We start from the raw sequence: 16443 nt of genomic DNA on the forward strand, positions 1-16443 counted from the left end.
GCCCTTCGTCCTGAATCACTGCCAAATAAGGGCACGGATGCTTCTTCAATTGGTCGTGGGCAAAATGATGCCTTTTAGGGTACTGTGCTGTGCATCATTGTAGCGCAGATTATCTGACGGAATTTGAGACGATGAAACAATGCATTGCAACATTTCCCAAATCTGGAAGATATGGCTGGAATTTATTTTATACGACAAATGAAGGTGTGAATGCGATGAACCAATGCAGTGTCGCAGTTAAAGTGCGACGATGGACAAAGAATGAAGAATTATATGAAGCGAGTAGACAAAACGATCCTAGGTCCCCCAAGAGAGACAGGTGGTAGGGACGCACTGCAAATGAGGCGTATATCGAACACCCTCCCCTTCGCCTTAGTACTCTGAGCCATGCTTGATATGTGCCATGTCGCCTGCCTTCTGCCTCCTGTTCCGCTTGTCTGTGCCTTTTGTGTGGTTCTGCTTGGACGAGAACTTGACCCTCGAGCTTGACTTTAGATTCTGGGCCACACGGGCTTTAATCTCTTCTGTAGACATGGGACCAGATGATTTTGTTGCTCTGCTACGCGTTGATCCTGCAACTGAGTCTGCCACCTTGGGCTTGACGTCGCGATATGCCTTAAAAGCACGGTTATTGATCGCATCGCCCAGAGAACCCACAGAATCGTTCTCCTCGTCCTCATCCTCGCCGCTACTGTTGGGGTTGCCGTTATTGCGCGAGTTGCTTTCGGATTGCTCGTCCAGCTGTGAGAGATTTGCTAAGGACTAGTATATTGATAGGAGATGAAGAGACACAAGTTAGACAGGGCAATTCGCAATAAACAACATACAGTTGAGACCCTTCAAAATGCCGTATAAGCGATCTACGTACCAGCTTTCCGATAGATACTGGCAGGTCCTCTGCCGCTTGTGCCTGCTCATCTGCCTCGTCTCCAGATTCCTCCTCCTCGGATTCCTCTCCAGACTCCTCTTCTGACTCATCTTCCAGTTCGTCATCGTCCGACCGATGAAAAGCGTCCTCACCCAACTCCTGTGCCAACTGTCCCTCCTCTTCCTGAAATTTCTCCAACTCCATCTGCTTCTCCTTTGTGAATCCACTGGCTGCGACCTGAACATCGAGCGAGAACTGCCGCTCTGTATCCAGCTTAAACTTGGGGTATAACAGACTCTCGTACTGGAATCGCCTTTTGAAGAAGACTCTGATACACTCGACGTCCCTGTTGAAATAGAACTCTGCGTTTGGGTGGTCGATGGAAACCATTTGTGGAAAATCAATCAATATGGCATCGCCATTCTCACGGATCAAAATATTGAATTCGTTGAAATCTCCGTGGATCAATCCGTAGCTGGCCAGTTTGACGATCAGGTTCATAAGATTTGAGTACAGCTTTCCGGGGTCCGCGACTTCGGTAATCTGCCGAAGTGGGAAGGCGTCGATGAGCTCCATGACGATACAATGGCGGCTTTGGTCGATAGGTTCTGGTACTGGAAATCCGTGTTCGTGCAGGACCTTCATGAAGGCGTACTCCTTTTCAGCGGCCAGTTTTGACATGTACATCCACGATGCTGATTTGCGGTTCTTGAGGTAGTCTCGCTTGGACTTGATTGTCCTAAAACTCACACGACCCAGTCTATGTTGCGTTGCATTCACATCATTAGTGAATCGGTAAAGTGTCGCCAATAGCGAGGTGCGCTAGAAGAGATGACATACCTTTGAATTTTGAGGACCATTTGGCGTTCTTCTTCGTTTGCAACAATATAAATATCTGACTCCTTTCCGACGCCGATCTGGTTTCCAACGGAGTAGACACTGTTTCTCTGACAGAACGTCCTGAGCGCCAAGTAGTCGTATCCTCCATATGTCAATCGATATCCATCATCTAGAAAGAAGCGTCCCATACGGTAAAGAATATCGGAATATCAGTATCTCGAGGTGGCATCGCAATACCATTGATCGTTTTGCAACGTTGACCTCTGCTTACATTTGATATGTTGAACCTTTGCAACCAAGTTACGTCTGGCCAGCTCACTCAAGACCTTATGTACTCCTCCATGGCGCAGCTTGGCAATCTGTGAGATAATAGTCGAGGGAACAACCTCGTGGTTCTTAGATCCCATTTCGGTCTATTTATTTTTATATTAAGAGGAATTGTGTGAGAGGCATGTTACGCCTTTCGAAGAGGCCTTTGACAGAACGAGGTGAAAGGTGTGACCTACAGCGACCAAGACTCGAAAGTCCTCAGGGGTCATGTACCGAAGTACTTTAGCGTCCAACTTCATTGCTTAGAGGTAGTTCTGTACTGTCGTTGTGGGGTGCTATTGAGGTGGTGCTGTTGTTTGCTGCAATTCCGGAATGATTCCTTTCAGTCTAAGGGCCCTCTACCTGGAGAGGCAATAAAAAAAAAAAAAAAAAAACTTGTTTTGATGTGGCTGAGTGCAAGGTGACTGTTGAGCCCAATGTACACTGCGCACACGCCAGGTACAAGTCCGCACCTCTCGCCTTCCATTTTCCCACCATCGTGCTCACACGTTCACAGGAAGACCATGGACTCATTACCAACACGACCTGTTAACAGTCATGCAGAGCCACAGGCCTCGGCAGCGGCCCCAGAGCTCACTACTTCTGGAAAGCTGAAAAAGAGATTTGTTGGCAAGGCTAGGAGGCAGCAGCAGCAATCAGCCGAAGGCTCCGACCCAACCATCGAAGACTCTGCCGTGGCTATTAGAGATTGTAAGGCTCACACTTCTCTTGTGGATCGATATTACCTATTGCGGAATGTCATCCTGCTTCGACGCCAGACCGCTACCTAATCAGGATCGTCAACTGGCTTCTTGTTTCTTCTCCCCTCTAGCAACAAAAAGTGCGGGATCCAACGGTAGACCAAGAGTCGCAAACCAGGTGCCCGACGAGATCCTGAACGATGCCAAGCTGAATCTTGCCATTGAGCAACTCCCAGCCAACTACAGCTTCGAGATTCATAAGACAGTCTGGAGCGTACGGAAGGCAGGAGCGAAGAAAGGTATGACACCGTAATCGAATTGTCGAATGGCTCTTTCATCATGCTGGCATTTCGACATTAATCTTCTTGCTCTATTTGCAATAGTGGCACTGCAGTTCCCAGAGGGCTTACTGATATTTGCCTGTACTATATCGGATATCTTGGAAAAGTTCTGCGGCGTCGAGACTTTAGTCATGGGAGATGTCACTTACGGAGCATGCTGCATCGACGACTTCACGGCAGTGGCCTTGGGATGTGATTTTATGGTTCATTATGGCCACAGCTGTCTCGGTAGGCAACACGACTCTTTTGTCTAAAATGTGCGTTCATTTAACATTTATGCTTGTACTAACTTGCGATCCCTCGCTTTTTTGACCACCTAGTTCCTGTGGACGTAACGACTATCAAGACGCTCTATGTCTTTGTGGATATCGGAATCGACGTTCAACATTTTATCGCAACTGTCCGCAAAAACTTTGAGCGTGGCTCCAAACTCGTCCTTGTCGGCGTAATCCAATTCGTACAGGCGATTCAGTCTGCGCGCCGGGAACTCGAAATCGACTATGTGCTCAATGTCCCACAGGCGAAACCGCTATCACCAGCCGAGATCTTGGGTTGCACATCACCACAGTTGCCAAAGAACGAGGATGCGTTGATCTTTTTGGGAGATGGACGGTTTCATTTAGAGTCAATCATGATTCATAATCCGGATCTGCCGGCATTCAGATATGATCCGTACAGCAAAAAGTTCACGAGAGAGAGGTACGATCATGCGGATATGCATTCATTGAGAAAGCATGCGATCGAGACCGCCAAGAAGGCCAAGCGTTTCGGATTAATCTTAGGAACTCTGGGACGGCAAGGAAGCACATCGATCCTCGAGGTAAGGGTGCTGTTAATCGTATTATTTTAACGGCACTATGTGATATAATGCTCTTGACGGCACTAAACTAATGTCTACCTATGTTATAAACATCTTTTATAGCACATGGAGATGAAGCTGAAGGAGCGCGGCTGTGACTATACCATCATCCTGTTGTCTGAGATCTTTCCAGGAAAGCTGGCCATGTTTGAGGACATGGATGCATTTATTCAAATTGCTTGTCCACGTCTATCGATCGATTGGGGCTACGCATTTACAAAGCCATTGTTAACACCGTATGAGGCCTCGGTCGTGTTCGAGTCCGTAGCCTGGCAGGAGGTCTATCCCATGGACTTTTACTCAAACGATTCGCTGGGACCCTGGACAGTCAATCATGGAAGAAATATTAAGAAAAAACCAGCAATGGGAGCAAAGACCTTGAAGTCAAATACAAGAGTGAAAGATGTGTCCCCTTCTGCAGAGGAACCGTCGGAGCCCGCGTCACCAGTATCAGCATCAATACCAGCACCAGCTTCGTAGTCCGTAATAAATATTATGCATCACGTGTTTTTGAAGGTGCTGGCTGACACGAACACTTGGCGCTCTCTACCCTCTGTGTGTCCTCTCCTGCACTGACCGAGACCGTTGCATCACCCCCCGCTGTCCTTCTTGAACCACACAAAACGAAACCATGTCGAACAAGGGTGCTTACAGTGCCATCGAAATTGACGATGATGAGGTACTACAGGACAGACATTCATTTGACAGCTCTTATGAACTGGAAGCAACATCTGGACGCGAATGCAGGACTTTTATAATTTGGGCAGTGGACACACAGGATGGAAACCCTGAGATATCGTCTGCAGCTTGAACTGTTATCAAGTATTTATTCCAAGACAAGAAACCTAACACCCAACACCTCTGCTCTTTTGTTCTTTAGCTTCAATTTCAGAGTATGTTGCCTGAACACACCTTCAATGATGATGCCACAGGAACGACAAAGCAACTACTTTGAAGCGGACAACGGACGGCATAGGGCAATCCAAGGACGCGCTTGCTCAGGATGTCCTTGGACTTTATGGCGCACTGCTATTGGAACTTAAATGAGCAAATGCATTCCAGGAACTCGTCTTTTTCTCCACGGACGTCAAGACGAGTACATCTTTGAATGGGATATCAACAAACACTGCTGCACAGCCATCGCCTATGGCCACTTTAACTTGACCTAATCTCTGGAGGCATCTCGTGTGCACGTAAAGACGCGTCTCGGAATAAAGGCTATTTAATGGCGGCGTATTCACACAAGAACGACAGCACCGCCTCGTCAATCGAATTCCCAATTGCGCCAGTGTTTTCTTGCGCCTTAACACCCAGACATCTCTTTTCCTTCTTCTTCTTCTTCTTCTTCTTCACGCTCTTCCAAGGCTTTGCCTCGTCGTCCAATTCACCGAGCGCATCTGGCAATATCTCGTCCTCGTCCAACAACACGCCGCAAACAAGGCCAGCAGGTACATAATTCTTTTTCAAGTGTACTTGTACCGCTGTCTTCTTTTTTTTTTTCTTTACCAGAAGCATGAAAACAATCGTTCTGAGAAGTCTTGCCTTGCTCGGTTTTCATGGAATAGGATTTGGATCAGCGGGCGTGTTTGATCCGCACAGAGAAATTCAAGGCCAGACTCTCAGCAAACCCATTTGGTCAGTTCAGTATTACTCCAAATTCTTTGATGTCGATACAGCTCAGGTAATAATTAATACACCAACTTAGTTTTTTTTTTTTTTTTTTTTTTTTTTGAGAAATGACAACGACAGCTTACTCAGTTGCGGTTTAAATAATCGGTACTCATAGGTGATGGAGAGATGTATGGCGAGCATCATCCCCAAGGGCAAATTCCTGGATGTGATGGAGGGGGGTCCCGACTTGTATGGTAAGGGTGTCGTATATTCTACTCCATTCAAAAAAAAAAAAAAAAAAAAAAAAAAAAAAAAAAAAGAGCCCCCCTATGGAAACCGATTTGATTAATGCTAGCTCCTGCATACATACAACTTCATTTATAGGTCCCTTCTGGATCGCGACAACGGTCATCTTTGTCCTCTTCGTGACCTCCTCCATCGCCGAGTCTATCAGCGCCCACATGTCATCTACGCCCTACAGCTACGACTTTCGCCAGTTGACCTTCGCCTTTGGTACGATCTACATGTATGCTTTCCTGGTGCCCGCTATGATCTGGGGTGCCACCAAATACTTTGGCTGCCAACCCGACTTGCTTGAGATGCTTGCATTGTACGGTTATGGCCTCACGGTGTGGATCCCCGTCGCGGTTCTGAGCATCTTCCCCTGGAACTTGCTTCGCTGGGCTCTGGTCTTGGCCGGCGCAGGCATATCTGGCTTATTCTTGGTCAGGAACTTGTATCCCGTCTTGTCGAGGGCTGAGGCGCACACAAGCAAAGTCATCTTGATCCTGGTCATCGGTTTGCATGCCATCCTGGCCTTGCTCCTGAAGTACAAGTTCTTTGCGTATAACGTCACCGTGCCCGGGAATACTGCCCCTGTGGATCCCCCTTCCTCCTGAATAACAGAGTAGAAACAAGTATCACAATAAGATACTCAATCAAATGAACAGATTTTACTATTCTCATTGTATTCGTACGGATTTCAGCGCGTTTCGCGTCTGCCTCCCACAAGTTTGTAAACGCAGACCGACCACGCTCACTGTTCAATCTTCAGACTCGTTCTAACAAAAGCTCGAGAGGCTCAGGGAGAGAATAAAGGCTACGCGTGGTTACAACTAGCGTCATCTTTTGGATGCGCGTGCTTGAGTAGCTAGCTAGCTGTCTTTCGGCGCAGAAACTACGGAACATACGAAAAATTACCCACAGATCGCGTCGATTGGCTACATCCAATAGTTTTTTTTTTTTTTTTTTTTTTTCGATTCAAAGACAAAGTAATTCATTTTTTATTTTTGTGTGCTTTTTACAACTATGTACAGAGATACGTCGTGAATTGCCTAGGATGAAGATGTTTACAATGGGTTGCCGTCATGCTGTGCGAAAATGATAGAACGATGAAAAGAACGATTAATGGGACCAGGAGACCGATAACTATGCCACAACCTCCACGGTCGCTGTCGAGATCATGGGTTCGTCCTCTGTGACGACGGCGGCACTCAGCATCTCTTCCTCTAGCTGTTGTTGTTGTTGCTGCTGGCCTTGCGGTGGTTGCTCAGAATGCTGCTCTGGTGACCCTTCGCCTGCAGGAGCATCTGAACTTGGTGTCCCAGACGCGTTACTGTTATCCACGCTGTCGCCAGTGGAGCTAGCGTTCGATTCACCCGTGATGATGCTCGTCCTCATTCTCCACGCCGGCAGTTCTGGTCCCCTCTCCATTGTCAACCGGGTCATCATCATGTCGTGCTCGTTCTCGACCCAGATACGACTTTTCTTGCGTCCCTGTCGAGCCAAATCCGCCTGTCGCTCGCACGCAAGCGTCTTGATTTTGCTCATGGTCGCCAGTGATAGATGCGTACAGCATTCGACATTCACCTGCTCCAGCCTCGACTCACGAGTCCATGTGAGCGCCTTGTCCTCTGCTTCTGCTTCTTCTTCTGCTTCGGATACATTGCACACGGGCGTCTCATCCGACCTTGTCTCTGTGGAAGCTGAAGATGGGGTCTCTGCCTCGCTTGCTGTACAAGTATCGTCAGCGCTTGTGATGGTTGGCGTGGCTTGTGAGTCATAAGATACCTGCTCACTCTCCATCGTGCACTCTGGAGTGCCACCTGTAGCTGGTGGTCCCTGGATTGCCTGCTCACCAGTAGTATAAACAGAGGTGCTCATAGAGACCGCCATCGGATCTAATTCATTATCATTCACTTGCATCGATGGAATGGGGAGAGGAGGGAGCAATGGCATGCAATCGAATAAGGCTTGACTGCCTGTCTCTGCTGTTGAAAGCAACACCTGGCCACTTTGCGCCTGACCCATGATGTTGGCCGACGATCCGGAGGATGAGGACGAGGAGGATGCGGAGGAGGATGTGGATCCATATGACGACGAATACGTCGGCGCAAGCGACGTGAAAATCGTCGAAACATTGTCTTGGTAATTGTCACCAAAGTCGCGGTCAATATAGACCTCCTTGCCCTTCGGTTCCTTGGACCGCGCATATCGGCTGCCATCCTCGTCCTCATCACCTTCGTCAATATCGTTGGCGGTGCCCATCATCGCGCGCTCTATCTCTGCCTCCTCGTCGTCCACGTCAGTCATATCCATGTCTTCGCCTTCTGCGTTGTCCTGGTCGCCATGGATGCCCTTGTAAGAGCTATTGCGATGATATCTCTGAAGATCCAAGCACATGTCTAGATCCATGCCCGTATCCTCGTCCACACCCATCAACAAATCCATCTCGATGGCCTCATCCAGATCGAGGTTCATGATCGTACGCAGGTCCATAGCATTTAGGTGGTGGTGGACAAGACCCATCTGCGATTGTTTCTTGCCTCCGTTTGCAGAATAAACCGGCGTAGCATGCTGCTGATCGCTATCCATATTGGTGTCCATATAATCCTCCTCATCGCCATCTTCGTCGCCCTTGGCTCGCATATCTACGCCTCGCTTTCGCAAGATATCGGGTCGCTCTTCATCAAGATTCTCTACCGTCTCATCCACTGAATTGTGAAGAGTAGTCGATGCTTCCTGAGACCACTCTTCCTGCACGACTATCGATTCTTGAACCACTGCTTCTCCCATCTGTATCGTCGCAGGAGTTTGCAGTTGAGAAGACGTAAATACTGCGGCGGGTGAGGGAGTTGAAATGGAATCATCCGCAGGAGGACTGACCGGGACTACAGTCGCCTTCTTGACCTCACCCAAGCATCGACAAATGATGTCCGCGGTGCTCTCTTCAAGATCTGTATAACTCACATTGAGGTACCTCAACATGCCACACTCCCGCAAAACCTTCTTGATCGCCTTTGCAGAAAACTGCCAGTGATTAACATCCAACAACTCGACATTCTTGCAGTTGAGAGCGATCTGTTCCAGAATATCGTTCGCGAGATCACCGTGCACATCGTGACATCCAAGTGTCAGTACACGCAAGTTGAGGGCGCAGGATCGACTCAACATAAGGCTCACGTCCTTGGCCTCGGACTCCAGGATGTCAAGACGGAAGCAATCCAAACCCGATGCATACTCTCCAATCGCCAGACATGTCTCCGTATTCAAGGTGTCCTCCATGCCCAACAGAATCAGAGCCTTGAGGGTGCCCCTCGCAGACTGAGGTGAAGACGTGCCCTTCATGATAGCCATCAAGGAATCCGTCTCGATGTCAGAGTTCGAGAAATCGAGGTGCTCCAGTGTCAGCTTGCAAGCCTCGGTCAACTGGAGGACTTCTTCGCGGAACAGATGCATGCCTCCGGGTGCTGCAAATTTGACGAGCTTCTTACAGGCCTTCCCGAAGGCTGCTAGATTACAGTTTTGGAAATCGTGAGACTTGAGCACCAAGGTCTCGAGACTCGACCCATGCACCTTGCCCAGCGTGTCGATTGTCCTGACCAATTCGTGTCCCTGACTGATCTCTCGGTGGTTCTCGACATGTAACAACTTGAGGCATTGTTGCGCCGCCACGAGACAAGTGAGTGCGTTGTCCGTAACCGAGTAAGAGTGCGGGTAGTGTTGCCAATGAGTCGCCACTTTGAGACGCTCAATCTTGTGGCAGTTCAGGGCTAAGGAAACGATTAGAGAATCGGAGACGATCGCATAGCGCAGATCCAGATAGACCAGGCTATGTGTCTGCTCCATCGTCAATGGCCAGGTAGCGAGGAACGGCCTCGAAGACGAGCTGCCTGAAGAGGGTGTCGCAGCGCGCGAGTGGGGATGAGAAAATGCAGTGGATGCATATGGATGTTGGAACGCATACACTGGATGGGCGTCGTTTGGAATAGATTGCGCTGAGGATGAGGAAGCTGAAGCCAATACAGCTGAGAGGGACTGCACGACGACTTGACCGGTAGTCTCTGGGCCAGGCTCCATGAGGGTCGACTCCAGGGTACCTGCCATCTCGCTCCCTCCTTCTGGGGTTGTTGCGTTTTCGATCTCCTCAACCACGCTGATCACTCCAGTGTTCTCGTCGACTTCAGCGGTGGCGCCTTGGTCGATCTCTTCAACCACACTGGTTGAGATACCTGCAAGGTGCGATCCTGGCTGATCCAGCGCGGGCGTAAGTAAGATTGGTGACGGAGGTGATGGAAGGAAAGCGACTTCGGCTGACTGTGTACTATCCGAGTTGAGAATCTGCAAGAATGATTCGTGTGTGTCGTTGTGATCGCTGCCCGAGTGCGACGAAGGCTCCTCTACTGCGGCCGTGCTTGCGGTAACAGAATGGACCAGTGGCATTGCAGTCGCAATGGGTTGCTGAACAGGTAACAGCGGAGGTGTTGTCAGCAAACTGACATCGAGAGATGGCATGAACTCATCGTCCGTAACCTGCTGCATCATGTTGGCCCAATCATCACTGTCGGTGCTTGCGGTGTTTGCAGTGTTAATTGTAGTAGCGGTATCCAGACCAGAGACCGAGCCGTCCGCTATTACTCCTTCGGCAGCAAGGGCTGTTGATGCGTTTGTGCCCTCGACTGCAACCTCATCCGCGAAATTGTTGACTGTTGCAGTTGTCATGTGTGCAAAGAGGCAGCGAGGTAGCCGAGGGGCGTGGCAATGAACAAAATCGTTTAGGTAGGGTCGGTTAGCGAGTAAATGACGAATCAAAAAGTCCTTGGGGGCCTCATTCCTGGTCCAGCGGAGCCCGGTCAGGGTCTGGATATCAACCTCGGGCAGATCAAAGGTATCGTGCACCCACTTGAGATTGACACTCCTGGCGAAACTGGCGTACGGGAACGTTGTCTTCGTGGGGTCCGTGCATCCCTGAAATAGAGTCCTGAGCAGGAGCATCGATCCGTGCTTGTCCATAACACGACCCTCCGTGTCAAACTGATAGTTGAAGAGATAGGTCCAGGGATGTCGGTATAATTCCTGAAGGGCTGGTCGAGCCCAGTGGCGGGTTGTGAGGGCGCAGTTGAGCAGGTCTTGAGGATGCAGGGAAAGATGCATGAAGATTTGGATGACCGGATCAACAGGCAGGACCTCGTTGCCGTCGCGGGCATGGCGATGCTGGCTCAGCGAGGAGGGCGACTCCATGATGCAAATCCGCTTCCGTGGCTCACTTTCAAGAAGCGTTTCTGGTGGGGTTCAAGAGCGTGAATGAAAGAAAGGATAGCAAACAGATGGAGGTGAGTTTGCTTGCTACCTTTCTTTGGATGATAAAGTGATGGATGTTGAATCAGTGTGCTGTTCCTCCCCTCTGTCCTCGCTATGAAATCGGCCGCCTGTCTTCGGCTGCCCAAAAGAATGTCTTACCCTTCGGATGTCTCTTGCGGACCCCCTTTATTTTCTCGAGGAAAAAAGGCGACACTGTGAACGGGGACCCAGCACTCTTATGCGATGAGTCGATGCTGGCCCACTACGTAGTGCCTATTGACAAAAGTCATGTCCAATGTTAGCAACTGCTTGATTTCGATGCCACTGCTGATATCGTCGACATTGCATAGGAACTGGCGAATCGATATACAAGATATAAATGTCCACAAAGTGCACTGCCAGGCTATTCCAAAAGGCACAACAAACGCCATGGCACCTTCAAATTGTCTCATCCTTTGACCCTTTTTTACGATTTTCGGCCTATGGCGGCCGACCAGAATATTATGCACAAGTATAGAAATATTGCTTTCTGCCCTGCAATGTCGAAGGAAACCCCAACCCAATACATGCATGGAAATGACCCATTTAGTGCACTAAGTTTACGGAACAAACAAAAACGGGAGCCGATTGCCACCGTGTGAAGTAAAATGAAAGTGTACAGCACTCGACGATACGGCGTCCAAAAATATACCCAGGTCATCTGGCCATTACTTTAAACGAGGACTCGTGGTAGTATATACCTTCCTCCGGAGAACAACTCGCGGATAAAGAAGCAGATTCAGTGCACCGAGGCGATATGGTCCCAGAGGGGGGATAACTGTAATGAAGCAGGAGAATCCACAGCAGGAAGAAGCGGGCGAGGTTGGGCAGGTGAGGGGGGAGGGATGGAAGTACAAGCGATGTGGGACAAGAGTGACTGCATCATATTGGCTTTGTGCGCAAAAGGGAGCAACTTTGCCCAAATGAGCCCATGCCATGGGACTGCTGGGAGAAGAAAGAGCAAGCGATGGTGCATGGTGCAGGGGTGAGAGACGTTTACCTTTTGTTGGCTTTGACGAGACTCGAGGGGCGGGGGCTCAGCAAAACACGTACTGGCAAGACTGGTGATGCTGACGAAGGACTGACTGACTGGTCACAACGGGGCTGACTGGCTCGGCGGGTGCTCGATGGTTGACGCAGCCTGTGTTCCTTTGGCGGCGTGTCTGAGTCTGTTGCGTGCGAGGGAAGGAGAGGGGGCAGGAAGATAAGAAAAGAAGAAGGGGGGAGAAAAAAAAGAAAAAAAAAAGAACTGCGCGCGTACGTGAGGGAATTACTTTTACGTCTTTTTATGGAAGCTTTGTTGCTTGACGTGTGAGGGTGAGTCAGGGCCTGCGGAAGGAGGTGATGGTGGGGCCAGAGGTCAGGAACGCAGCATGAAGAGGAACGGCGACCGTTGGGAGTGCAGGCGGGTGAGGTTGAGGCAGTCCAGGGCTGGCAGGGTGTGGGGGAGGCGAGAGGGTGCGTGTGGTGGTGCGTGTGATGAGTGTGGTGCGTGAAGATAGAAGGAGGCGTCGGGTGTGGGAATGCGAAGGAAGGGAAAAGAGGAAAGAAGAAAGAAGAGGGGAGGACCAAAGAAGAACACGCAAAAAAAAAGGGATGGAGTCGAGGGTTGTATGCTCGAAGCTCGTTCGTCGAGTCGTTTACACCCACTTCACGTACATACACACCGACATCTGAGTGCGGACGTGGATGGATGTCAGCACGGGCATGATCGTAAAGGGAACGCGCACAGTGCTTATCCTTGGAGAGACGCACTCACCCATCCATTCGTGCAGGCAAAATAAAAACGATGAGGAAGGAGCCGCCGTAAATGTATTCTGTCCTCCGAGGCACGCCCTACAAGACCACCAATACATTGTACGCAACCACAGGCACCATTCCTGAGCACATTTCTCCTTGATGCCAAAATATGATGATAAAACATCAAGGGACATTAAATATAAAAAGAAAAATGTGGCGTCCGTGAAGGTCTTTCGCTATGCCAAGGCGCACAAAGTAAATACTTTTGTCAATACTCGACTCCCTCCCAGGCGCTGAAAGGAGCCTCAATATACGTTGTGTCCTACAGAATTGAGAAATGGACGCGTGATAAAATCGAGCTCCATGAGCCCAAATTTTATTCCTCTAGGTCCCAGGATCGTAGGAACGTATGCCTCACAACACTCCGCTTCAGCAACGCGTCCACGGTCTATCATTACTTTTGTTTATTCGCAAAATGCAAAGAACCTCATGGTTCGACAGCTCAATCGCTTCCTGCATGTCAAGACTTCATCCTCGTAATAAATAAATCCGCCTGCTAACTTCAATGAGCACTAGTCCTTTCAAAAAACGTCGGTTACTCTTCCTCGTCATCAAATAAAGGTTTCTAATCATAATCTCGGCCCGCTGAATTTTTTTCTTTCACGCTCATTCTCCCTCCCCTCCCCTCCTGGGACGGGTAAGGTTGCAGATCTCGTTGAAGTCCTCAATTTCCCACCCATAATTTTTCGCCTGGCTCTCGATCTTCAACACCTCCGGCGTCTTCAGGTTCAACTGTGCTTTAGTCTTCTTGTCCGCAAGTGTCCTAGTCGTCAATTCGTACTTCATCGTCTCTGCCCGTATCTTGTTTTCCTCGACCTGCAGCTCGTTCATCCGTATGTCCCGTTTATTGACCAACTCCTCCAGTTGGATCTCCTTGGCCATTTCCGTCGCTGCCATATGCGTCTTTTCATCCTTGGCAATCTCGGCCAGCCGCACCTTGTCCTCCCTAGCAATCTCGGCCAGTCGCACTTTTTCTTCCTTGACAAGCTCGGCCAGTCGCACTTTTTCTTCCTTGACAAGCTCGGCCAGTCGCGCCTTTTCTTCCTTGGCAAGCTCGGCCAGTCGCACCTTTTCTTCCTTGGAAATCTCGGCTAGTCGAATGCGCTCATCCTTCTGGGCCTGGATTAGCAAAACCTGCTGCTCCGCGGTAGGTGTAAGTCGAATCTGGGCTTGGCGCAGCTCATGGACCTTTTGGGAGCATGTTAATTCCTCACGCAAGAGAAGGTCGTGAAACTGGGACATCGACTGGTTGGATTGGAGCCATATCTGGGCGAGCAAAATCTCGCCAGAGAGGGCCGGCCATAGCTTTTCGGAGGGTGTGTCTGAATGGGGGAACTGGGATATGGTATTGTACGCTTCCTTGAGGAGCTTGCGCTCCTTCTCCAAGGTATCGACGAGCTTCTGAAGCTCTGAGTAGAGCAGAGCGGGCACTGCCATGTTGTGCTGTGTGTGGTTTCTGAGGCGTTATTGGGATATGGCTGGCGGTTATAGGCCTCTTGTTATGGGTTTGCTGATCGGTGTTCACTACCTTGGGAGTATAGGTGTGTGATGGTGGTAAACAATGCCAAGGGATGAGTGAAAGTGTAACAAAGAAAGAAGGAAAAATATATATAAAAGCTAGTTCGCTGCCCCAAGTATCACAGGGACCGAGCACTGAGGATGAGACGAGAGCGACGGCACTGACGTGTGCTGCCTGCCCTTTTTACGCGCCACCAAACCGTGCCCCATTGTGCTTTTAAATTCGAACTGCTTTATTGCTTTTGGAAGCTCGACCACTATGTCAAATCGTTAGATATTCAGTCCGCCGCGCTGCTACATTTAGCCATTTAGTCTGTAGTGTCAACTTCTCTCGCCAGGTCAAGGTCAGCATGCGCCCTCATCTCAGACAACCCACCTTGCTCCTGTATACGTGCAATTAGGTGTGGTTGAGTAGATGTTTATTAGACAGACTGAGGTTCTATCGATTGGCAACGGTGCTCGTAAATAGCTGTGTCCATGCGGATACAGATCATTGAATGCACTATCTCATGAGATGAGCTGGCGTGATAGTCTATGTAACGAATACTCGCCATCTCCGAGCGTGCTGTAATACGACGTTTTTGAGCGTCTTTGTCTCGGTGCTATAGGAACAACAGGCGCCTAAGGGGCAACAGACGCTTTGGATATCTTGGATGCCTCAGGAACAGCAGGCGCCTCAGGGGCAACAGGCGCCTCAGGGGCAACAGACGCTTTGGATATCTTGGATGCCTCAGGAACAGCAGGCGCCTCAGGGGCAACAGGCGCCTCAGGAGCAGTAGAAGCCTCAGACGTCTTGTCTCCTGGTCCTTCAGCGTTGCCTGGAACACCCTCATCGGTCAAAGGCGTCTCGGACGGTGCAGCCTCCTGTGGCTCTAAGTCTAGTACGGCCGTTGTGTTCTTCACGAAAGCGACTGCCTTGTCTATACCACCTAGAATCTTGTCCAAGGGGGCATCTGCGTTGATGTTTGTATTCGCACTCGCGTCAGTTTGAGCTCCAGATATGTCCCTCTCTGCCGCTGCTTCCTTGGACGCTGCAATGGCCATATGCTCCACATGCTTCAATAACATCGTCGCCCTGCGCTCCCTCGCATCTAACTCCTGCAGTTCCTTCAGTCTTCCCAATTCCGCCTTCTCACCCTCCCACTCGATCTGTGCATACTTCATAGTTACGTCCTTTCTCATGTCCTCTCGAGACTGGACTTCTTGAACCCTCAGTTCCTCGAGTCGCACCTTCAATTCCTCAAGCCTTATGGTCTCCTGCTGTGCCAGCCTCGCCAGTTGGACCTTCTCGTCCCGCGCGATTTCCGCCAACCGGACCTTGTCTTCCTTAGTCTCCTCCGTCACTCGAACCTTTCGGTCCTTGGTTATCTGCTTGATCTCCACACGCTCATCCTTGACAAGACGCGCAAGCTCCACGGCCTGATCCCTGGCGATCTGCGTGAGCTCGACTTTTTCGCCCCTGCCGAGTTGGGACAGTTGAATTCGTTGCTCCGCCGTTGGCACCATGGCGAGGAGAGTCTTTTTGAGGTCCTGAATCTCTTTTGCGCAAGCCTCTTCTTCGGAGAGGAGCAGATCCCCGAACGCATCGATGGACTTTCCGGATTTGCTCCAGAGCTTTGATAGTAAATGGCTGTCGGGACCGAAGGGTGGTTTGCGACTCTTGTGGTTGTCCGACTTGTTCTTGCTCTCTTTATCATCGGGATTTCTAGCTGAGAGCAGGAGATAGGTGTCCTGGAGAATCTTGCGATTTTGCTCGAGAGCGACGATATTCTCCTGCAGTGAGGTGATAAGACCGGGAGTATCACACATAGTTGAGATGTTCGAGCGTGCACTGTCGCTGTCTTTTTAGTGATATATGGTGTGGGAGTGGATGAAGAGTTAAAGATGGTAGTGATGGTGAAGGCGAAAAGTTTCTAGCAAGGAATAAGAGTCCAGCAGGGAGCTCAATTCGAGGAGTTTCATGAAGAACACGATAAT

The 16443-nt window shown here is 49.8% G+C and overlaps 6 protein-coding genes across 6 annotated transcripts; 2 read left to right on the forward strand and 4 right to left on the reverse strand.

The window, feature by feature from the left end:
- Positions 1-155: 155 nt before the first annotated feature.
- On the reverse strand, positions 156-2377 carry BC939DRAFT_436996 (RIO1 family-domain-containing protein). Its single transcript, XM_051553642.1, has 5 exons — positions 2215-2377; positions 1980-2121; positions 1709-1877; positions 869-1628; positions 156-762 (listed from the first exon to the last, which is right to left on the reverse strand). The coding sequence occupies exons 1-5, from the start codon at positions 2275-2277 to the stop codon at positions 373-375; spliced, it is 1524 nt and encodes a 507-aa protein (XP_051416913.1). The 5' UTR covers positions 2278-2377; the 3' UTR covers positions 156-372.
- A 112-nt stretch (positions 2378-2489) lies between these two features.
- On the forward strand, positions 2490-4479 carry BC939DRAFT_406051 (putative diphthamide synthesis protein-domain-containing protein). The gene is made up of 5 exons (XM_051552845.1): positions 2490-2728; positions 2850-3017; positions 3102-3287; positions 3380-3879; positions 3982-4479. Exons 1-5 carry the CDS (start codon positions 2542-2544, stop codon positions 4396-4398), a joined length of 1458 nt encoding a protein of 485 aa, XP_051416914.1. The 5' UTR covers positions 2490-2541; the 3' UTR covers positions 4399-4479.
- Position 4480: 1 nt separating this feature from the next.
- BC939DRAFT_437000 (uncharacterized protein) lies at positions 4481-6499 on the forward strand. The gene is made up of 6 exons (XM_051553643.1): positions 4481-4597; positions 4799-4811; positions 5283-5366; positions 5484-5599; positions 5705-5783; positions 5914-6499. Exons 1-6 carry the CDS (start codon positions 4550-4552, stop codon positions 6426-6428), a joined length of 855 nt encoding a protein of 284 aa, XP_051416915.1. The 5' UTR covers positions 4481-4549; the 3' UTR covers positions 6429-6499.
- Positions 6500-6914: 415 nt separating this feature from the next.
- Positions 6915-12127, reverse strand: BC939DRAFT_185888 (uncharacterized protein). The gene is made up of 3 exons (XM_051550487.1): positions 11850-12127; positions 11269-11371; positions 6915-11090 (listed from the first exon to the last, which is right to left on the reverse strand). The coding sequence occupies exons 1-3, from the start codon at positions 12084-12086 to the stop codon at positions 6958-6960; spliced, it is 4473 nt and encodes a 1490-aa protein (XP_051416916.1). The 5' UTR covers positions 12087-12127; the 3' UTR covers positions 6915-6957.
- Positions 12128-13335: 1208 nt separating this feature from the next.
- Positions 13336-14531, reverse strand: BC939DRAFT_437009 (uncharacterized protein). Its single transcript, XM_051553644.1, has one exon. The coding sequence runs from the start codon at positions 14383-14385 to the stop codon at positions 13555-13557; it is 831 nt and encodes a 276-aa protein (XP_051416917.1). The 5' UTR covers positions 14386-14531; the 3' UTR covers positions 13336-13554.
- A 306-nt stretch (positions 14532-14837) lies between these two features.
- BC939DRAFT_437010 (uncharacterized protein) lies at positions 14838-16375 on the reverse strand. The gene has a single exon (XM_051553645.1). The coding sequence runs from the start codon at positions 16273-16275 to the stop codon at positions 15088-15090; it is 1188 nt and encodes a 395-aa protein (XP_051416918.1). The 5' UTR covers positions 16276-16375; the 3' UTR covers positions 14838-15087.
- Between the last annotated feature and the right edge of the window lie 68 nt (positions 16376-16443).

Source organism: Gamsiella multidivaricata (assembly GCF_025024155.1).
Source record: "Gamsiella multidivaricata strain RSA 2152 chromosome Unknown BC939scaffold_4, whole genome shotgun sequence".
NCBI lineage: Eukaryota > Fungi > Mortierellomycota > Mortierellomycetes > Mortierellales > Mortierellaceae > Gamsiella > Gamsiella multidivaricata.